We start from the raw sequence: 17,914 nt of genomic DNA on the forward strand, positions 1-17,914 counted from the left end.
TGGGGAAGCTTTGGGGTCGCATTAACTCGGCAACCCCTCTACTTTGTACGTAATTCCGACCAACAACAGGTCGGCAAATAATCTCGTAGCTCCGAGCCTACAGATGGAGCTGCCATTGGGCAAAACAAGGGAACCAGCGTGTTGTGTTTCGATATCGTCTACCTTTGTTCTCTTCTTAATGATGCTATAGTTGACCGCTCGGGATTTGGTCTTGTTGATTTTTGCCTACCAAGGTTACGTAACTGTTGGATTCCGCTTGTTTGAAGAGCATGTTCGACTGCCATGGCATCTGGTGCGTCCCTGACTTTTCCAATCCGCCAATACTTTACTATGTAAGGGTCTTGATACTAACCCGCCATAGTACGAATTTGTGTCTGCGGAGATGAGGGCACGGGCAAATCCAGTCTCATCACGTCGCTAGTCAAAGACATTTTCGTTACGATCAAGATCCAATCCGTCCTTCCTCAAGTCACAATTCCCCCGACCATTGGCACTCCAGAGAATGTGACGACTACGATCGTGGATACATCTGCCCTTCCTCAAGATCGCGATGCGCTTAGAAGGGAAATAAGGAAATGCAATGTTATTCTCTTGGTCTATTCCGATCATTATAGCTATGAGCGAGTCGCGCTATTCTGGATGCCTTATTTCCGTTCCCTCGGCGTTAACGTTCCTGTCGTGTTGTGCGCGAACAAGAGCGACTTGGAGACCAATGGCACTACTCCTCAGGTTGTCGAGGATGAGATGCTTCCGGTTATGGCCGAGTTTAAGGAGTTGGACTCTTGTATTAGAACAAGCGCAAGGGAGCACTACAATGTCAACGAAGTATTTTTCCTGTGTCAGAAGGCAGTCACACATCCGATAGCACCTCTTTTTGATTCCAAAGAATTTTCTCTCAAGCCCGCTGCTGTCGCCGCGCTACAGCGAATATTCTACCTGTGTGATAAGGATCAGGACGGGTATTTGAACGACAAGGAAATACACGACTTTCAAAATAGATGCTTCGAGCGACCATTGTCTCTGGATGACCTTGAGAATATCAAGCTTTCTATCCGAAAAACATTGCCAGACTCTGCGACTGAGCGAGGAATTGATGTGCATGGCTTCCTTCAACTCAATAAGATATTTGCGGAAAAGGGCCGTCATGAAACAATCTGGATAATTCTTCGAAAATTTCACTACACGGACAGTTTGAGCCTCAAGGATACATATTTACACCCTAGGTATGTTGCATAGTATTCCCAATTTAGGCATACACTGACGGTGCTCTTAGATTCGAAGTCCCCCAATATTCCTCTGCAGAGCTTAGCCCGGCAGGTTACCGCTTTTTTGTCGATCTCTTCCTTCTCTTCGACAAAGACAACGATGGCGGTTTAAGCGATTCTGAATTGGAGCTTCTCTTTGCGCCGACGCCTGGATTGCCCGAATCGTGGGCGGATTCGTCTTTTCCTTCATCAACTGTTCGCAACGAAGCAGGACATATCACGCTGCAAGGCTGGCTCGCACAGTGGAGTATGACCACCTTCGTCGAACCCAAGACCACACTAGAGTATCTTGCATATCTCGGATTTGAAACGTCCGAACGGGGCGGTATCACCACTGCTCTAAAGGTTACGAAACCGAGAAAGCGTAGGCGCCGACCGGGAAGAGTGGAACGGAATGTCGTTTTATGCTACGTCCTGGGCGCTAGCCATAGCGGAAAGGTAATTGAAGGGCGACGTTGAGTTTTCCTTTACCTTGGATAGAAGTTTGCTAATAAGCGGCAGAGCTCACTTCTCGATGCGTTTCTGAGTCGTCCATTTAGTCCCACCTTTCACCCCACTATCAAACCCCGAACCGCCGTCAATAGCGTAGAACTACCTGGAGGAAAGCAATGCTATCTCATAGTTCGTGTCATGTCTTGTCTTTTTGTTCCCGGCGGATGGCTTATCATTACCTACAGATGCAAGAGCTGGGAGAGTTAGAGCCAGCTATACTTGAGAATCAAGCAAAGCTTGACGTGTGCGACATCATATGCTATACTTACGACTCTTCCGACCCAGACAGTTTTGCCTATATTCTGGAGACTAGAGTGAGCAAAGCAGATGCCGCATGAGCCACCGGCCGCTAATGCACATGGAATAGAAAAAGTATCCACAGCTGGACGAGTTGCCCACTGTCTACGCCGCAACGAAAGCCGATCAAGACAAGACAGTCCAGCGCACAGAATTTCAGCCGGACGAATACACAAACGACATGAAAATGGCTGCTCCACTGCACGTCAGCGTAACTTGGAGCTCTATTTCCGAACTCTTTGTGCATGTGAGTCTAGCTTTGAGGATCACAGCCCTTGGTAACGTTCCACACAAAGCTAATAGACCTGTTCAGATTGCGGAGGCGGCGACGTACCCATCCATAGGGTTTCCCAAACCGGATGAAGAGCCGGTGGATCGAACCAATCTTTACATTGCATTCGGAGCGACGCTGTGCGCTGCAGCGGCGTTTGTGATGATCTGGCGGAAAACGTTTGGGCCACCACTGTGAAGTGGAATAATTATGCTCTAAATTTTCATGCATCATACGTTAGTGTCTACACGAACCACTGCGGGGGAAGAGAGACCTAAGACCACACCCTGGCCCGGAATTACGGAGCAGAATGTGCTTGAACAAGGAGTTGGGGGGAAAATGGAACTCTGAGAATCTATGGGCCGAAAATATCGTTACTGAGTTTACATGTTCGTAGCTTGTTGAATGTTAGGATAAAATTCTATAGGGCCATGGGCATCTTCACGCGAGGAATAGTAGAAGATAACTGAGACAAAGTCAATGCGATTCATCTAGGTTCTAGGATACGACTTCTTAGAGCCGTATACAAGTAACTAAAGGAGAGAGACCTTGTCATAGCCAAAGAGAGGCCTTTTTCTTGGAGGATAAGCGAAGGATTATCCTTGACCAGGTGTGATGCAGCATGTGAAAAAGATGAGAAGACAGTCCCGGCAAGCTGGGGTAGCTGGGTTGCTGGGAGAATCCCCCATTCGGTGCGACGCCCGGTAGTAGTACGGAATTTATATTACAATTGTCTCATTGTCTGTTCCACATACGATTCAAAATCTCTCAAGTTTGGTCAGCCAGAGAAAAGCCAACCCACATAGGCAGCGACAGTTTTAGCTCCTCATGTTAGTTAGTTAAACTTAGTGGTTGATGGAGAAAGGAGGAGATGAAGCTACGAATAATAATACTACGGCAACCCAAGCAGCCACGGACCAGCAAGAGCAAGAGCGAGTTCTGGCCCCAGCCAGGCAGCCCAACCCACCACCACCCATTCAACTGTTAAACTTACCCGTCGCCCAAACGAAACAATGGCGTCAATCTCCATCTACTCTCGCTGCTCTCCAACCTATCCGCTCCCTCCACAGCCCTCTCTATCCCCCAACGCACCATTGTCGAATCATCCATTCTCGTTGCGTCCCCAGAGAGGAACGTTATCGAGCTCATCATCGGAAATTACCAGCATCATCATGAAATACGTCTCTTTTTCCTCGGTTGAGAGGTGAAATCGATATTCCAATTCCCGCGTTCCGTCTTCATTCGCTCGCTCGCCAATTTCATTTGGCTTGGCCCATTGAGCTTCACCAGGGGATCCTAGACGACACAGAACCCGCCGCACAGTCGGCATAGGTGCATTCGGTACAGCAAAGTATTCACACTGTATCACCTTTACCCATTGTCTCCTTCTACGGTCCCGAGTCGTCAAAGTCGATCGCCGTCGTTGCACCGGATTGGTCTGGCTGCCACCATTTCCGAGTGCTGTCGATCTCTCAATTCAGTTGACCCAATATTTACGCTCTTTTGACACTGGTCAGAAACGAGTGAAGGGGCGTGCATCATGCCCACGCAGGAGTCCCAGCCGCCATTGAAACGGCCGCCTTTGGGTAGACGCCATGCATCCACGCCCGCCTTGTCCAAGCGCACCGTGGAAGTTCCTTCGACCCCTTCGACCCCTCCAGCTTCAACGCAATACCATCCTCACAAAGTTACCACACCGCATCGGGGTCCGCGGCAACATGTTGTTGGCGGTCAGAATCGCATGGGTCATTCCCGAAATCTATCTCTCGGCAAGAACCTAAACAAGCTGCATAAGCAGACCCAAAGCGAATCAGGAGCGACCTCAAAACCGCACCGCCGATCGCAGTCTATTGCTCCGCTTACGGAATCTCATACTTTCCGACGTGTCGGTTCCAATGTGTCTCTGTCGAGGAACACGTCTCATGTGTCATTGAAGAAGAACGCCTCCAATGTATCATTGAAACGCATCGGCTCAGGAGCCGATGTTGGAAGACATAAAAGAACTGTCAGCATCCGACGCTCCCGCTCATCCTCGCAGCCGGGAAGAACAAGTCAGGGCAATCGCTCGACGAATGGCGCAGTCCATTTCCATATAGGAGGTGAAATGGAGGATGACGAAGAGCAAGATGCGAGCTGGGTCGAGGAGAACAGCTCCCAGTCACCAGGAATATCGCGCGATAATTCTATGGCGCCAACACCGGCAGGCGAGCGCGAACCTAAGGACGAACAACCGGTCAACATGGTGCAGCAGCTCCAGCGACCTCAAAGAGTCGATTCTCCTCGACTTGGAAAGACGTCATCGAGACCGGTCTCGAGGTCTTCATCACGAGCCCCTTCAAGGCCTTCATCAAGACCTTCGTCAAGGCCGCCCTCGCCAATTCAGGATCCTCCTCGAGTAGGACAGCGATCTGTTTCAGGTCAAACCGCCTCCAGTGGCACCTCGGGTATGGCGAGATCCCAGGAATCAAGGACCCCAGACGCAGACATTATCACTGCTCGTTTGCTTCATCGACACCCTGTACATAACGCTCCGCCTCAAATGTCAGCTATTTCGGCCACGGCCACGGCCACCCCAGGAAGTCCACAACCGCAATCGTTTGGACAGACGCAATCTTCTACCGGTAGCGGCACCCCTGGTACGGCCGGCGACCTCGTTTCACGGTTCCTGGGCGCTGCCTCTCAGGCCACGCCCAAGGAAAGCCTAGTAGTGACCCATGCTCGAAATCCCGACGAGCAGGACTCTGCTTCCCAGGGTGGGACGCTCGATTTACACAAGCGGGTCAAATCCCTGGTCGACCTTCCTTCACAGCAAGGACGCCCTTCATCATCGACATCTTCCCCCGCCCCGCGCGCATTGGGTCACCGCACCGTCCAGTCGCCAAGTCGCACCCCGAGCGGCAGCGGCAGCGGCAGCAATCTGCCGTACAACCAAGTCCATCCCTCGCGAACCCAGCAAAAGCTCTGGCTGCAGCGTGCCAGCTCCAATGTGGAACCTGGCGCTCTCGCACCTAATGGCAGCGCAGTAGGGGCTGGCGCAGCAGGAGGCATGGGCGTTGGCCTTTCTCTGGATGGCCGAATCGAATCCCGCCTCGCGCGCCAATCCGAACAAACCGCGCTTGAGTATCGCGTCGTTCGCCGTTTCCGCAGCCCAATCGCGGACGCTCTCGTCCGACTCACTGCCCTCCCAAGCTCTGACAAACGCAAGCCCATACCACGACGGCAAACAACAGTCGCCCACCAGGTGGGTGCTGGCGCTCGAGACCGGTCCGGTCTCAGTCAAAGCCTGCGAGGAGATCCCGCCGCTGTCGCTCGAAATGCCCGCCTTCCACGAACCTTGAGCGCGCGTGTCGTTTCTGCTACCGCCGGCATGGGCGGAGGAGGGTCCGCCCTAAAGGAGTCTCAGTCGGCGGTGGCTGACGATGAGAGCGATCATGATAGCGGTCCAGACGAGAACGATCGCGATCACGTTGAGAAACTCCTTCGACGGATGTGGGATCAGGTCGAATATGTCTGTGGCGAGTCCTAGACTGGACTACTGTTTGATCTTCATTCTGCCCCTCATTTTTCTTTTTTGAGGACTCATGGGCACGCCAGCAGACTTTTCTTCTACAGGGGAGAAGAATTTGGAAGGACCAAAAAGTTGGCAGCTCACTACTCCAACATCCCCCATTAATTTATCACCCACCCACTCGCCATACCATATTCTCCCGCGCAACGACGTTCTTCGGTCCAGTCATGGCATGTCAACCAACCTTTTATCTACGTAACCTACCTACCTACCTACTTACCTACCTTACTCACACACTGCGCGCCTTGCACATAAATCTTCTTCATTCTTCTTCACCTCTATGTCGTCGCCGTTGCCCTCCTTCCTCCTTCCTCCTATCTCCAATTTTTCTTTCTCCCCTTCCCTAAACGCTGCTTGTCCAAGCTCACGTCCATTCTCCTTTCGAATCCTTCTCAATCGTTTCTTAACGAATGCTACTTTCACGCGAGAAAAGAAAAAAAGGGAAACCCCCGCGGACATATTCTTCTCCTTCCTCTTCTTTTTTTCTTACTTCTTTACTTTCTCCGAACTTCACTTAACCTTTGCCGTTGCACGTCCTGACGTCCATCTGTGAAATTCGCCTTATTCCATCAAGACATATCTTCTTTCTCCTTTTTTGTGTTGGAAATCATACGGCTACGGGTACCCTTTTATCACAATATCTACCTACAATTTATATTCTTATTATTATTAGTATCATTATCATTATTATTATTATTATTATCATCATCATCATCATCATCATCATTATTATTATTATAATGGAAAAAAAACTTTTCAATTTACGTTTTATGCATATCGAATGAATGAATGAATAGTGGCGTACGTACCAACTAACATTTGATTTCCCTTTTTTTTTGGTTGTGGACAAAAGGACTTTTTGGTTTCCCGGATTCCGAATATTGCATAGCAGCATAACCATAACTTTGCGTATTCTGCTCGAACCATCTACAACTACCCTAAATGCTTTCATTCTTGAACGCTGCATCTACACCTACACCCACACCTGCACCTGCACTTTGGTATATTTAAACGCCGCCCTGCCCCCTGCCAACCCCTTCCTTTCATAAAAAAATCCACTGCTTCGTCAACATTCTTCGTCGTCGTCGTCGTCGTCGTCATCATCATCTTTGTCGCCTTCGGTTTCGTCTTATAATTGGTCGTCACGTTGCCAATTTTGTTTCAACTTTACCAGTTGGGCTGCGACTTGATCTGCTCATTCTGGATGACTTCGACCCAGTAGTTGTCCGGGTCGAGAATGAATGCAACAGTCTTCATGCGGCCGTCTGTGAGCCGCTTCTTCCAGTTGACTTTGAGGTCTTCGAACCGGGCGCACGCCGCGTTCAGATCGTCGACCGATACGCAAATGTGGCCGAAGCTTTTTATAACAAATTAGCATGGTTTGTAATGTCGAGATATGAGGTGATAAATGGATAGATGAATAAAAAAAGCAAATGGCGAGAATAGGGCAGGACAATCAATACTTACCCCTGAGGCTCGGCATTGCCGTTATGATATGAAAAGTTCTCGTCCTTCTCGGTGCCATAGTTCCAGGTAAGCTCGAGTAGGCCCTCGCGGTCAGCAACGGAGCTGATGCCCGGCGCAGAGGCGTCCGGGGCCGGCCGGCCGTGCGGGTATCCGAGGAAGTAGAGGTTGAAGCCATTGTCCTTGTTCTCGTTGACTCGGAGAAGAGTCATGCCCAAGACGTCCTGGTAGAATTTGAGAGACTTTTCGGCGTCCTTGACGCGGATCATGGTGTGGTTCTGTTGGCAAGGCACCAAGCATGTCAATATCCAGAGAGAAATGCAAAAGGTGGCCTATTGTAGATTTTGGAGTGAGTGACGCACCATGCGGTAAGTTTGGAGGTCGGTCGTGGTAAGACCCTCGGTCTTCTCAATCGGGTTCTGCGAGATGATTTCGACCCCTGTATCGAGTTAGGTGTTATATCAAGGGAAAAAAAAAGCTTTTGTCGTCGACGACATGTCAAACCAGGAGATGGATTCCCCCGCGCAAGAAAACCAAGGAGTGTAAGTCAAGGGCGGAGTACAATACGTACAGTAAGAGTTAGGGTCGAGGACAAAGGCAATGTGTCGCATGCGGCCGTCTGTTAGTTTCTTATGGAACTTGTAGCCTGCATCTTCGAGCCGCTTGCATGCGGCCTGGATGTTGTCGACGGAAATGCAGACATGGCCGAAGCCCCGGTGCGGCTCAGTGTTGCCATTGGCAATCTTGTAGCTGGGGTCGGTCTCGGTGCCATAGTTGTGCGTGAGCTCAATAATGCCCTCCCGATTGGTCCAGTGATTTCCATGTGAGACGGCCTTGGGAGAGTCGTATGCCAGGAAGTAGAGGTCGAATTTATTGTCGGGGAACTCGAGCTTGTTGACGAGCTTCAGACCCAGGAATTCGTAGAATTTGACTGAATAGAGTCTGTGTCAGTCGCGCCAGGAAAAGTCTTCTTTTCGAGTTTGTAGATGATTGTATAGGAGCAATTATCCCATTGGGAACTGGGATGGTCTTCAAGGTGCGCTGGCTGAAAACTAACCTGTTTCCTTGGGGTCCTTGACCCGAAGCCTGCCAACAGTTAGCTCTGGTGAAGATATTTAGTGACCGTAGGCGGGGGGCATACATGGTATGGTTCAGCTTGTAGGTGGAAGTATCGGTTGCCATAATGACAGATTTTTTGAAGAGTATCGTGCAATGTTCAATTGTTTCTACAGAATGGGACAAGGAGTGTGGTTCATATGTTGTATTGCATTCGTGCAGTAGGAGGGAAAGATCCCCACTTTATGACCAATCGACCGTCAATCGCTAAGTCAAAATAAATTCGAGCCTAAGGATATCGATCGGATCAAATTCGGAATTTGACTACATTTGATTTGCTGCATCTTATATCTCTAATCTAACAGCTACTCTGAAGAAGACAGCTTTGCTAATTGGTTTGAAATCATGATCTGGAGTTTTCAGAGGTTCAATATTTCGTAGTTATGAGTAAACAATGATGACCACTCCGATCAACGTCATATTACGTTGATTCTGCGTTAGGGGTAATCGTGGTCCACCGTATAAGCTTCCTTCATTGCTAGAATGGTTTGTCTGCTGTACCCGAGCCAAGAGGTACCGGGGAAATCCGGGAGGATAAAGTTGGGGATATCAGAGGGAACTTTGGGAAGTCATGCACGAGACCTGTCAGATGGCACTTTTTGAGGTCAAAAGTTTGGGCGTTAACCCCTGAAACTATAAGGTAGGTAAATGCAAAATCAAGCCATATCAAAGCGGAAATAAGCTTACATTCGTTTTATCTTTCATTAGTCGTTTCCGCGTGTAAGCTCCCTCTGGACCGGCTCCACTTCGGGCCGTTGCAGCAGCTTATCTCGTCTCGGGAAAGACAACCATCAAACCACCAACGTCAAACCACCATGAACATCTTGAAGACACTCCAATTGTTCGATAAATGTCAATATCTAGCCTTCCAGACCTGCGAGGCATGTCAACAGCAGTTGTCAGGAGTCTGAGTGATCCATTCCGCATCTCTTGACCGTCTTTGCGCCGTTCTCCACGTTCCCTACCTTGGGCTATCTCTGGGCATTTCGACCACTTGTTCGCTGGACGCTCTTTGTGCAGCTTTTCCGTGCATCACTCTCATTTTCCAACAAACATTCTAGAGGTACAAGAGGTCTTTTACTGGCTTTCTTGCCATACTGTAGCCACGCGAGCTTGGTTCACGACCGGACTCGCGCCGTTGAACAGGTATGTCCTCATCTCGCACCCGCTCCTCAACTTCACTCTCTTGCTTTCTCGCCACTTCGAAGTTGAAATTATCGCGACATCTCGACCGCCAAACACGTCGGAGATCTCTTCAAAGCTTCTATTCACTTATCTCATTCTCTTGTGTTCAAAATGCCCAGAACTAACGTTGACCTCACCGACGTCCCAGACGCCTCTCCTCCCGTTCCTCCTCAACGCCCGAATACTCCCGTCGAGGAGCCTGTCGTTCTTGAGCTTGCCAAGCAGATTCAGCTGGTCGAACACAAAATGTTGAAGTCCAAGAATATTCAGAAGCTGCTTTCGCAGAATACTTGCCCTCTCTATCCTGAGATCTTGTAAGTTCCTTCTCTCTCCTGTTGCCGAGAAGCTTCTGCGCGGAGTTCCAAGCGTGTAAACGAGAGAAGTGGACCAGAAGAAGACCCCCTAAGCTGACTCCTCGTTCTTCTTCTGTTTCATGCAGCATCCTTACTCCTTCTGGTATTCTCGTGGGCAATTCTACCCCGGCCAATGTCAAGACTCTCCGGGACCACGCCGCTCTGGCCTCCACCATTTGGAACCAGTATGCGACTGCCGCTTTGAACGGAAGCTTTCACAACGCTCTTCAACCTGCCGAGAGGGCTACTGCCTCTCAGGACAGGACCCTGGAGACCCTCTGCGTCGAGACTACCGAAATGAACATTTGCGTCCGCCAAATCATGCCCCAGCTTCTGCTCTGCCTCATGGGCCCTCGCTACAAGCCCGGCATGCCTATTCCCACCACTCACGCCAGCCGCGGTGAAGCGTCTGGAGCGAATGCTGGAGCGTCTTCCTCCTCTGGCGCCTCCGCTACTAGTCCCGAAGCGAGTGCCGCCGACTCCCACGCTGCTGTTCGCACCGAGGTGACCGCCCAAGGCCTCTCACCCGAAGCCTCGGCTCAGCGCCAGGACGACCTCAAGCAGGGAAGCATGCACATTGTCAAGTGCAAGGCTGAAGCTCTCGCCAAATATCTCGCCGAGAAGTTGGAAGGCTTCACCATGCCTCCTGACGTCTAAAGCAGGACATGACATGACATAATAGCCTTTTTTTAAACGCTGATGTCCGCAAGCTCCAGTCTGTTGTCTCGTCTTGCTCTCATACGCGGAGTACTAGACCCTGCTGGATTCCTGCTCACGAGCAGCCTTTATTGTTTTTCTATCCTCGATATCTTAACGAACGTGACGCAGTAATGATCTCTTCGCTCATGTTCGCTTTCGATTCTTTGCTTGCACGTTGTTTTTCCATGGTTGCGACAACAGACCAGATACCACTTTGCGAGTAGTTTGCGAGTTGTTGTTTCTACGTCTGTCCTCCATTTACGGACATTTGCTCACTTTTCTCTTTTCATCTACTTCCATTTCAAAAAGCACCTTTACACCAAAAAATATCTACTTTCATCCATTTTACTCATCTTAGGGGATCGGGGATCGGGGGTTTGTGACAGTTTACTCTACTGCGGATCATTTTCTCAAACGGGATGTTATCGAAAGCCAGCTCACTTCGTTCTTACCATGCAATGGTGCAGATTCCACTGTGCTGGCGATTCGCTTCTCCGGTTTCCGGGATTACACAGAACAGTCACTTCTGACCAAAGTGTAATCGCACCCTCACTCTTGAGAAACCGGGGAAATACGGCCTCTAAATGTAGCTTAACATCTTTGCTCGTACACAATGGAAACAAAATCATCAATAAGCGAATATCACAGTCTGTCACTGGTGAACTTGATTTTGAACAGTCTGCCCTACTGTAGAAAACAATGTAACATGAAATGATAGTGACTGATGACCGGAGTCATAGTCACTATGATGACGACAACGACGACGACGATGATAGGAATGGTAATGATAATGATAATGTATTATGATATAGACTGCACATGTATGGAAAAAAAGGAAAATTGAATGGAATTTAATAGACACATTGAAGAGAAGTGAAAATAAGCTCTTTTTTAAATCTCCTTCATCCAAGAAAAGAATAAAAAGAAGAAAGAAGAAGCAACCCCTGAAAACAGAAGAAGACGTTCATAGGACCTAGCCAAATCTTTGCATGCAATACATATGGGGATGGGGGATTTTCCAGTAATGATTTTTTGTTTCCGTCGGTCTAAAGAGAAAAAAAAAAACAACATCCTACTGTACTCCATCTAGCTTGAGCATCGATGAGCTTTTCTTCTAGCTTCTTCCGCCGTTACCGGCATTCTTGACGAGCTCCAGAATCAGATCCTTGGCCTGCTCGACGCCTTCCCGGGAGCCGAGAATCTCAATGGCCTCACCTCTGGCCTGTCCCTTGGGCACGGTGATCTTGCAGCCTGTTTGTCTGCGGACAGAGTTGACATTGGAACCACCGGGCCCGACAACGAAGCGGTAAGTGTTGGGGTCAGGCAGAATGAGGTAACCGGTCGAAGACTGGCGCTGAGCCTGCTCCACAGCCTTGTCCAGGATGCCACGGACCTTGGCAATGTTCTCGGCAGAACCCCGAAGAACCCAGGGGATGGTGCCCTGGTCGGCATCGACGGTGTTGTCAGAGACTTCCCAGGAAACATTGTCCGCGGAGGAGTCTTGGCTCTCGTCCGTAATGAGGGGCAGGGCACCGCCATTGATCCGGGCGCGGGTGCTGCCGCCAGCGGCCGGCCTGGGAGGGGGTTGCTCGCCGGCATGGTCGACAGTGACCTTGTGGTCATTGCGCAGACGGCGGAAGAGCTGGCCGTTGTCGGAGATGGTGTGGTGGATATGACGGGGGATTTGGATGGTCTCGCCTTCCTGCTCCTTGACAATCTTCAGGATGTGGGCTTTGGCGTTCTCAACGTCGGCGGGCTGGCCGGTGATCTTAACGGCTGATCGGTTGCTACCAGTAGCAGATTGCTTGGGGATGTCAACGTTGACACGGAATTGAGATTCAATGTTTCGTCGGGTCTCGCCGCCACGGCCGATCAGCAACCGGTGTTTCTCAGGAGCGACTTCCACGCTCTCCACAATCTGAGACTCGCGCTCCTTGATAATGGCCTCGATGGAGGCAACGATCTTGTCAACGACCGATTTATGGCCCTCGACGCGAATGGTGTTCTCATCAGAGTCTTGACGAGGGAATCGCACCATACGAGCGAGCTCTCTGCGGTCATCAGGACCACCGGCTTCGACGACAATGTTGCGGATGTTGGCACCTAAATACGCCGGATTAGCAAACCATGCGCCAAAAGCAGACAGAAGTCTAGCAAAATTGACTTACCTCCACCACCGATAAGAGCTTTGTGGTGTTTCTTGTCAACCTCGAGGGTTCTGGAGATGCTCTCATCGAAGAATTTGGCTCTCTTCTCCAAGAGTTGTTTCGCTTCCTCCACCTGCTTCTTCGTACCCTTAATCTTAATCTCAACGCGACCAGAGGCATCGACGGCATCTCTGGCGCCAGGAACGTCAATCTGAGCACCAGTTTCCACGCGGAGTTTGTCCATCTCCCGGCCGCCTTGGCCGATCAAGGATGAAATCTGGCTCTGGGCGACGGACACGGAAGCAGTGTGTGAGTTGTCCATCGTCCACTGCAAAAGGCTGAGCAATTCCTCTCGGGCCTCGTCGGCACCACGCTTCGGTCCACGGATGGTCACTTCATCAGGGGCTTGGCTACCCCGAGGACGCTGACCCGCGTCGCTTCCAGTCTCGGCCGGAGAGCCCTCGTCGGCCGCTGAAGCCGACCGAGGGAAGTTAACCCGGACATTGTACCTCTCCTGGAGCCGGTTGACTTGGCTCCCTTTGGTGCCGATGAGGTCACGATGGAATTGAGACTTGATCTTCAGAACATGTGTCACTTCGTCCTCGAGCTTCTTGGCAAGTGCAATGATCCGGCCCTTGGCAGCTTCGGCCTTGGCCTTGGGTCCCTTGATCTCCACCTTACCGTTGTCCACCTGGATCTCAACATCAAACTCTTCCCTGTACTTTTTGATATTCTCGCCACGTCTTCCAATCAGCTGATTCGCGAACTTCTGAGGATAGTCGAAGCTAATAGTATAGCCCCTTTCCCGCTCGTCAATCTTCTCTTGCTCGACAAATTCCAGGATCTTGCTCTCCAGCTCGTCCACTTTATCTTTGGGACCGCGGAGCAGAACCTGAGTCTCAGAGACAGGGGTTGCAGGGGTTTGGCGAGTCTTTCTGCTGCGCTTGCTTCCAGGCTCACCAATGGCAACTCGCACAGGGATTTCGGAGGCGGGAACACCCTTCTGCTCGCGGTTGACGAATCGTCGAAGCTTGTCGTGGAATCTATATCTATCAGCATACTAGCATTAAAGGATCGAAAGCCATGTGACGTACTTCTTTGGGACATCGACCTGCTTCGTCGTCAACTCTTGATAGCCTTTCGTCAAGCCAAGAACCTGCTCCTCGGCCAGATGCAAGGCTCTTTCGAATTCCCGCACCTCATCAGCCGAGGGACGAGCCTTGGGAAATTGATACTCTGACGTTGTGGCCGAAGGACCTTCATAGACAAGCAAAACATCTGGCTCCTCCTCCACCTCGTCAGGAATGACCATTTGCACACCAAACTCATTGAGGAGCTGCTCAGCTCTCTTTTGACGTAGATGTTCATGGTAAAAAGGGTCAACGTTCAAGTGCAACAGTCTTTGTGGCGGGTGGCCATTCACCAAATTCATAATGTCAGATCTGGCGCGAATGATGTTCTTGCCATCACGTGAGTAGAGCTCCCATGAACTGGATGCATCATCGGCGGGAGGCAGAACAATGTGAGCATCGTAGAGTTTCTCCAACTGCTGAATAGCATGTCTATGTTGCAAATAGCGCGTCAAGCTTCGAGCATGAGCTTGAGCTCCAACCGCAGCGTTCGGATGCTGTCGAGCAATGTCAACGCTGGCCATCTGCATGCTGGCAGCAAGATCCATGACCTTGTTAATTCCAGCCTCGATGCTCTCACGGGGGCCGGTCACCGTCAACAGCTCGGTGTCATCGGTGCTTGGGGGCAGAATGACCGCACAACCAGTTTCAGCCAAGAAATCGTGGAGAGAGTGGCCCCTCTCACCGACAATAAATTGGTGCTGGCCTCTGAAAATCGGAAGCTGCGAGATGGTGAGCTGTTGACGCAGCTGCTCCACTTGCCTTTCAATCTCGTCGCGAGCTTGCTGCACGGCAAGACGGTCACCGGAGAGCTGGATCGGGAGACCCTCTTGCGCGGTGAAAGAAGGCGCCTGGTTGGACGAAGGGGCTTGGGGCGGAGGCTGTGATGTCCAGGTATGATAGTGAGGCACCTGAATCTTCAAATCGCGACCTTCCTCTAATGCATTGACGCGGGCGTCATGGGGACCTGCAATAAAGGGGTAAAACTCCGCCGGAATCTCCTTCAGCCGCAAGTTGACGGTTGATGTACGTTCGTTGACAATTGCCTCAATCTCGCGTCTTGCCATCTCGGCAGCCACAGCATCACCTTCAATTGACACGTCGATGGTGGCACTGTCATCCTCCTCCTCAGCGGGAACGCCGCTTTCCTCCGGCTTCGGGACTTGGATACGAGCTCCCGTCCGCTGAGAAATACCCTGGACCACTGTACCTTGGCGGCCAATGATATGAGGTCGAACTGAAGCAGGAATAGGAATTTTGACCGATTGCTGAGAATCAACTTGTTAATACCCAGCAGATAAAACGGGGGTCATTTAGAGATTTCAAACCTTTGAGCCTAATTGACCTGCAACATCCTTGAGTGCTTGGCGGACGGCCTCCACAGGACCCCTCCCCTCGAAGACGATGATGCCACCAGGGCCAGGCTTCATTTCTACCGTAGCCTTGGATCTCTTGTTGATATCGCGAAGGACGTCGGGAACAGGTTTTCGGAGTTGAGTCCTGGGGAGCAGCTGCGAGGGAGCAAATTGGATGCGCTCGCTGTATCTACCAGGCAATGACATTAATTGAGGACCTGAACCTCTTCCAGGAGCTGAAGTATTTGGTGTTAGCATTCCAGACGCTGGCGTAGAAGGTCGAGATGAGGCGGTACTTGACGGGAGTCCATTGGCGCTATGGCCATTAGGAATGCCATTGGATGGCGCGCTGCTGACTGCGTTGGGCTTTCTTGCGCCCCAAGCGGCAGCCACGGGCGCTGGCGACCTTGGCTTGGGCCCGCCTCCGAGCGAAGGGAAGAGCTCGTCGAATGAAGCCGGAGTGCCAGGTCCGGCACTGCCGAGCGGTGTATCCTGCGCCTTTTGCTTTCCACTCACGCTAGGCGCTGGAGACGCGGTAGCCGTCGTGGATGGTGTAGGGTCTGCATCGGTGCCAGTGTGGCTAGCCTTGGACGGGGGAGGGTGCGCAATGTCGTCCTCGTCCTCGGCGTCCTCGACAGTGGCCTTATGTTTGGCATCCTCTGCATGCTTTTTCATAAGCTGCTCGGCAGGGGATCCGGTGGCAGTTGCCGGGTTTGAAGATGCCTCGGAAGCCATTATTCGCAATTGCAAGTTGTATAGATGTTGACAGGGATGCGGATCAATATAATAGGGGACCGGATTGGCTGATCGGTTGGATTAGGAAATGGAAATGACAAGATGTCGCTATGCTTCAAAAACGATCTACTTGGGGTAAGAAAGATTAGTTGAGTGGCCTCCAAAAGAATTGAAGCATACAGGACATCAGCTCACCAATATCGTAGGTCGATGCAATGGGGGAAATGTGATGCAGTTTTACCAGTATATTTCTAAAGTTCACGAATGAAAAGGAATAGGGACAAGGGGGTTATGACATATAATAAGAGAGGCTTCGAGCCTCAATCAAATGAACAAATTAAGAGAGACGAATTAAAAATGCCACGGGGGTGTCCCAAAAGAGGGAAGAAGCAATATTATTAACAATGGCGATGAAGTTCGGAAAGATGGCCAGCTTGATGTCGAGTGGCCTCTCACACGATACGGAGCACGAAATGCCATACTCGTGCTAGTCTTGTGGGGTACGTTACGGGTGACGCGAAGCGAGCGAACGAGGGAGAAGGTGTTTGGAGAAGGTGCTGGAAGGCTGAGCTCGGTACATCAAATATTATATGCAGAGCACAGCAGACGATATCATAGCTTCTGAAAGCCTCGCCCTTGCGATATATGTAATCGATATATGTAATCCTTGAAACGTGTACCAGTCACAATTGACATTTACTACGTAGTAGATGAGAATGATCCAGATGCCTTTTTGATGGTGGCCGGCCGACAGTTGGTCCATTATTCTCTGGGGAATTTCCGGCTCAGGGGTTATTCTTGCCATCATAGATTCAACCGCCAACCGTACACGTCGCTCGTTATGGCCGGCTCGGCTCGTTCTGCTACAACCACGGCCGGGTAACTAACCGGTAACTAGCGAAACAAGTGATCTGGCCCCTTCGGAAAACCCTTGGAACGAGCGAGAGGAAAGACCCCTCCGAGGCGGCCTCGCTCAAAAAAGACACGACCAGTGCGACGATCATCACTACCATAGTTATAAGGAGATAGCTACGGCGTAGTCACCGAGATATAAACTTTCGGAGCAGAAAGGGACTGCTAATCTAGTGATTTCATTTTCTCGACTTCCTTTTTTTGGGGATCATCCAAGATTTACCTACCAGAGTAGATGGTTTCAGACCAAACAGACAAGTGATGGGATACTTCCCTCAAAAAGTCTTGAATTTAATATCGAAAACCTCTCAATATAAGTAAAAAAAATAAAAAAAATAAGATAAACTTTCTCAGCTCCTCCAAATGATATACAGAGGTCATAGAATTTATATGCATGGTTGATCACCTATCTCCTTAATCTTCGTGTCGATCAAACCGTTGCAATAGACATTCTTACGCTTGAGCCGTGGCTATAAATCAGTGGCATGCCTCTGGAGCTACAAGTCCTCCAAACTATTCCAGTTTGGTCCACTCGCTAGACAATTGTTCTCTTTCAGATAACCTCAGGAATGAAGAGACACAAAAAGCCCTTGATTTGAGGGCGCGGCACGGATAAACTTCCCCGGCAGTGTGCCGCTAGACCTAAATGCTTTTAAAAATGTGGAACGAAGCAGAAGCGTGGAAAGCTATGAGACTGCAGCGTCCTCACTGCAAGGGCTGCCATAGTACAGGGCTGTCCTCTGTCACCCGGGTGACCGAGCGAATGAGGCACAAATAGAGGCGATTTTGAATATTCTTTCATCTGCATCAATTCTCAGGTCGGGTTGAAAATGCATTTGTTTTCGCTGTAGCCGTCCCGCAAAAAGGACAATCCCCGCTCGGAGCGATGCACAAAAGTGGTGCTCGTCACAGAGAGACACGACCG

At 50.4% G+C, this 17,914-nt stretch overlaps 5 protein-coding genes across 5 annotated transcripts; 3 read left to right on the plus strand and 2 right to left on the minus strand.

Annotated features, from left to right (window-relative positions):
* The first annotated feature begins 125 nt into the window (after window positions 1-125).
* Window positions 126-2,869, plus strand: L228DRAFT_248888 (mitochondrial Rho GTPase 1). The gene is made up of 7 exons (XM_018332966.1): window positions 126-292; window positions 362-1,223; window positions 1,274-1,703; window positions 1,767-1,886; window positions 1,943-2,071; window positions 2,125-2,301; window positions 2,368-2,869. The coding sequence occupies exons 1-7, from the start codon at window positions 283-285 to the stop codon at window positions 2,521-2,523; spliced, it is 1,884 nt and encodes a 627-aa protein (XP_018186677.1). The 5' UTR covers window positions 126-282; the 3' UTR covers window positions 2,524-2,869.
* Window positions 2,870-3,865: 996 nt separating this feature from the next.
* On the plus strand, window positions 3,866-5,851 carry L228DRAFT_240002 (hypothetical protein; the record flags this gene model as incomplete). Its single annotated transcript, XM_018331196.1, has 1 exon — window positions 3,866-5,851. One exon carries the CDS (start codon window positions 3,866-3,868, stop codon window positions 5,849-5,851), a length of 1,986 nt encoding a protein of 661 aa, XP_018186678.1.
* An 814-nt stretch (window positions 5,852-6,665) lies between these two features.
* Window positions 6,666-8,605, minus strand: L228DRAFT_222183 (glyoxylase I). The gene is made up of 6 exons (XM_018330294.1): window positions 8,499-8,605; window positions 8,415-8,443; window positions 7,929-8,288; window positions 7,720-7,796; window positions 7,361-7,635; window positions 6,666-7,250 (listed from the first exon to the last, which is right to left on the minus strand). The coding sequence occupies exons 1-6, from the start codon at window positions 8,537-8,539 to the stop codon at window positions 7,061-7,063; spliced, it is 972 nt and encodes a 323-aa protein (XP_018186679.1). The 5' UTR covers window positions 8,540-8,605; the 3' UTR covers window positions 6,666-7,060.
* A 954-nt stretch (window positions 8,606-9,559) lies between these two features.
* L228DRAFT_166762 (hypothetical protein) lies at window positions 9,560-10,916 on the plus strand. Its single transcript, XM_018329433.1, has 3 exons — window positions 9,560-9,619; window positions 9,807-9,972; window positions 10,098-10,916. The coding sequence occupies exons 2-3, from the start codon at window positions 9,905-9,907 to the stop codon at window positions 10,666-10,668; spliced, it is 639 nt and encodes a 212-aa protein (XP_018186680.1). The 5' UTR covers window positions 9,560-9,619; window positions 9,807-9,904; the 3' UTR covers window positions 10,669-10,916.
* Window positions 10,917-11,520: 604 nt separating this feature from the next.
* On the minus strand, window positions 11,521-16,504 carry L228DRAFT_248893 (hypothetical protein). The gene is made up of 6 exons (XM_018332967.1): window positions 16,273-16,504; window positions 15,639-16,203; window positions 15,316-15,578; window positions 13,952-15,255; window positions 12,879-13,900; window positions 11,521-12,813 (listed from the first exon to the last, which is right to left on the minus strand). Exons 2-6 carry the CDS (start codon window positions 16,075-16,077, stop codon window positions 11,825-11,827), a joined length of 4,017 nt encoding a protein of 1,338 aa, XP_018186681.1. The 5' UTR covers window positions 16,078-16,203; window positions 16,273-16,504; the 3' UTR covers window positions 11,521-11,824.
* Window positions 16,505-17,914: the final 1,410 nt, after the last annotated feature.

The sequence above is a fragment of the Xylona heveae genome, assembly GCF_001619985.1.
Source record: "Xylona heveae TC161 unplaced genomic scaffold L228scaffold_8, whole genome shotgun sequence".
NCBI classification, from domain to species: Eukaryota; Fungi; Ascomycota; class Xylonomycetes; order Xylonales; family Xylonaceae; genus Xylona; species Xylona heveae.

Bases quoted from the DNA above. Each gene is read 5' to 3' on its own strand.
- L228DRAFT_248888 (XM_018332966.1), top strand. The intron at 1,224-1,273 runs GTATGTTGCATA...CGGTGCTCTTAG, and splicing joins GATACATATTTACACCCTAG to ATTCGAAGTCCCCCAATATT. The intron at 1,887-1,942 runs GTTCGTGTCATG...CATTACCTACAG, and splicing joins GAAAGCAATGCTATCTCATA to ATGCAAGAGCTGGGAGAGTT.
- L228DRAFT_248893 (XM_018332967.1), bottom strand. From the start codon at position 16,077: ATGGCTTCCGAGGCATCTTCAAACCCGGCAACTGCCACCGGATCCCCT. The intron at 15,579-15,638 runs GTACCGCCTCAT...CAAATACTTCAG, and splicing joins CGCCAATGGACTCCCGTCAA to CTCCTGGAAGAGGTTCAGGT. The intron at 15,256-15,315 runs GTTTGAAATCTC...GTTGATTCTCAG, and splicing joins CAGGTCAATTAGGCTCAAAG to CAATCGGTCAAAATTCCTAT.
- L228DRAFT_222183 (XM_018330294.1), bottom strand. From the start codon at position 8,539: ATGGCAACCGATACTTCCACCTACAAGCTGAACCATACCAT. The intron at 8,289-8,414 runs GTTAGTTTTCAG...GACTCTATTCAG, and splicing joins CAAGGACCCCAAGGAAACAG to TCAAATTCTACGAATTCCTG. The intron at 7,251-7,360 runs GTAAGTATTGAT...TGTTATAAAAAG, and splicing joins GGCAATGCCGAGCCTCAGGG to CTTCGGCCACATTTGCGTAT.
- L228DRAFT_166762 (XM_018329433.1), top strand. From the start codon at position 9,905: ATGTTGAAGTCCAAGAATATTCAGAAGCTGCTTTCGCAGAATACTTGC. The intron at 9,973-10,097 runs GTAAGTTCCTTC...TGTTTCATGCAG, and splicing joins CCTCTCTATCCTGAGATCTT to CATCCTTACTCCTTCTGGTA.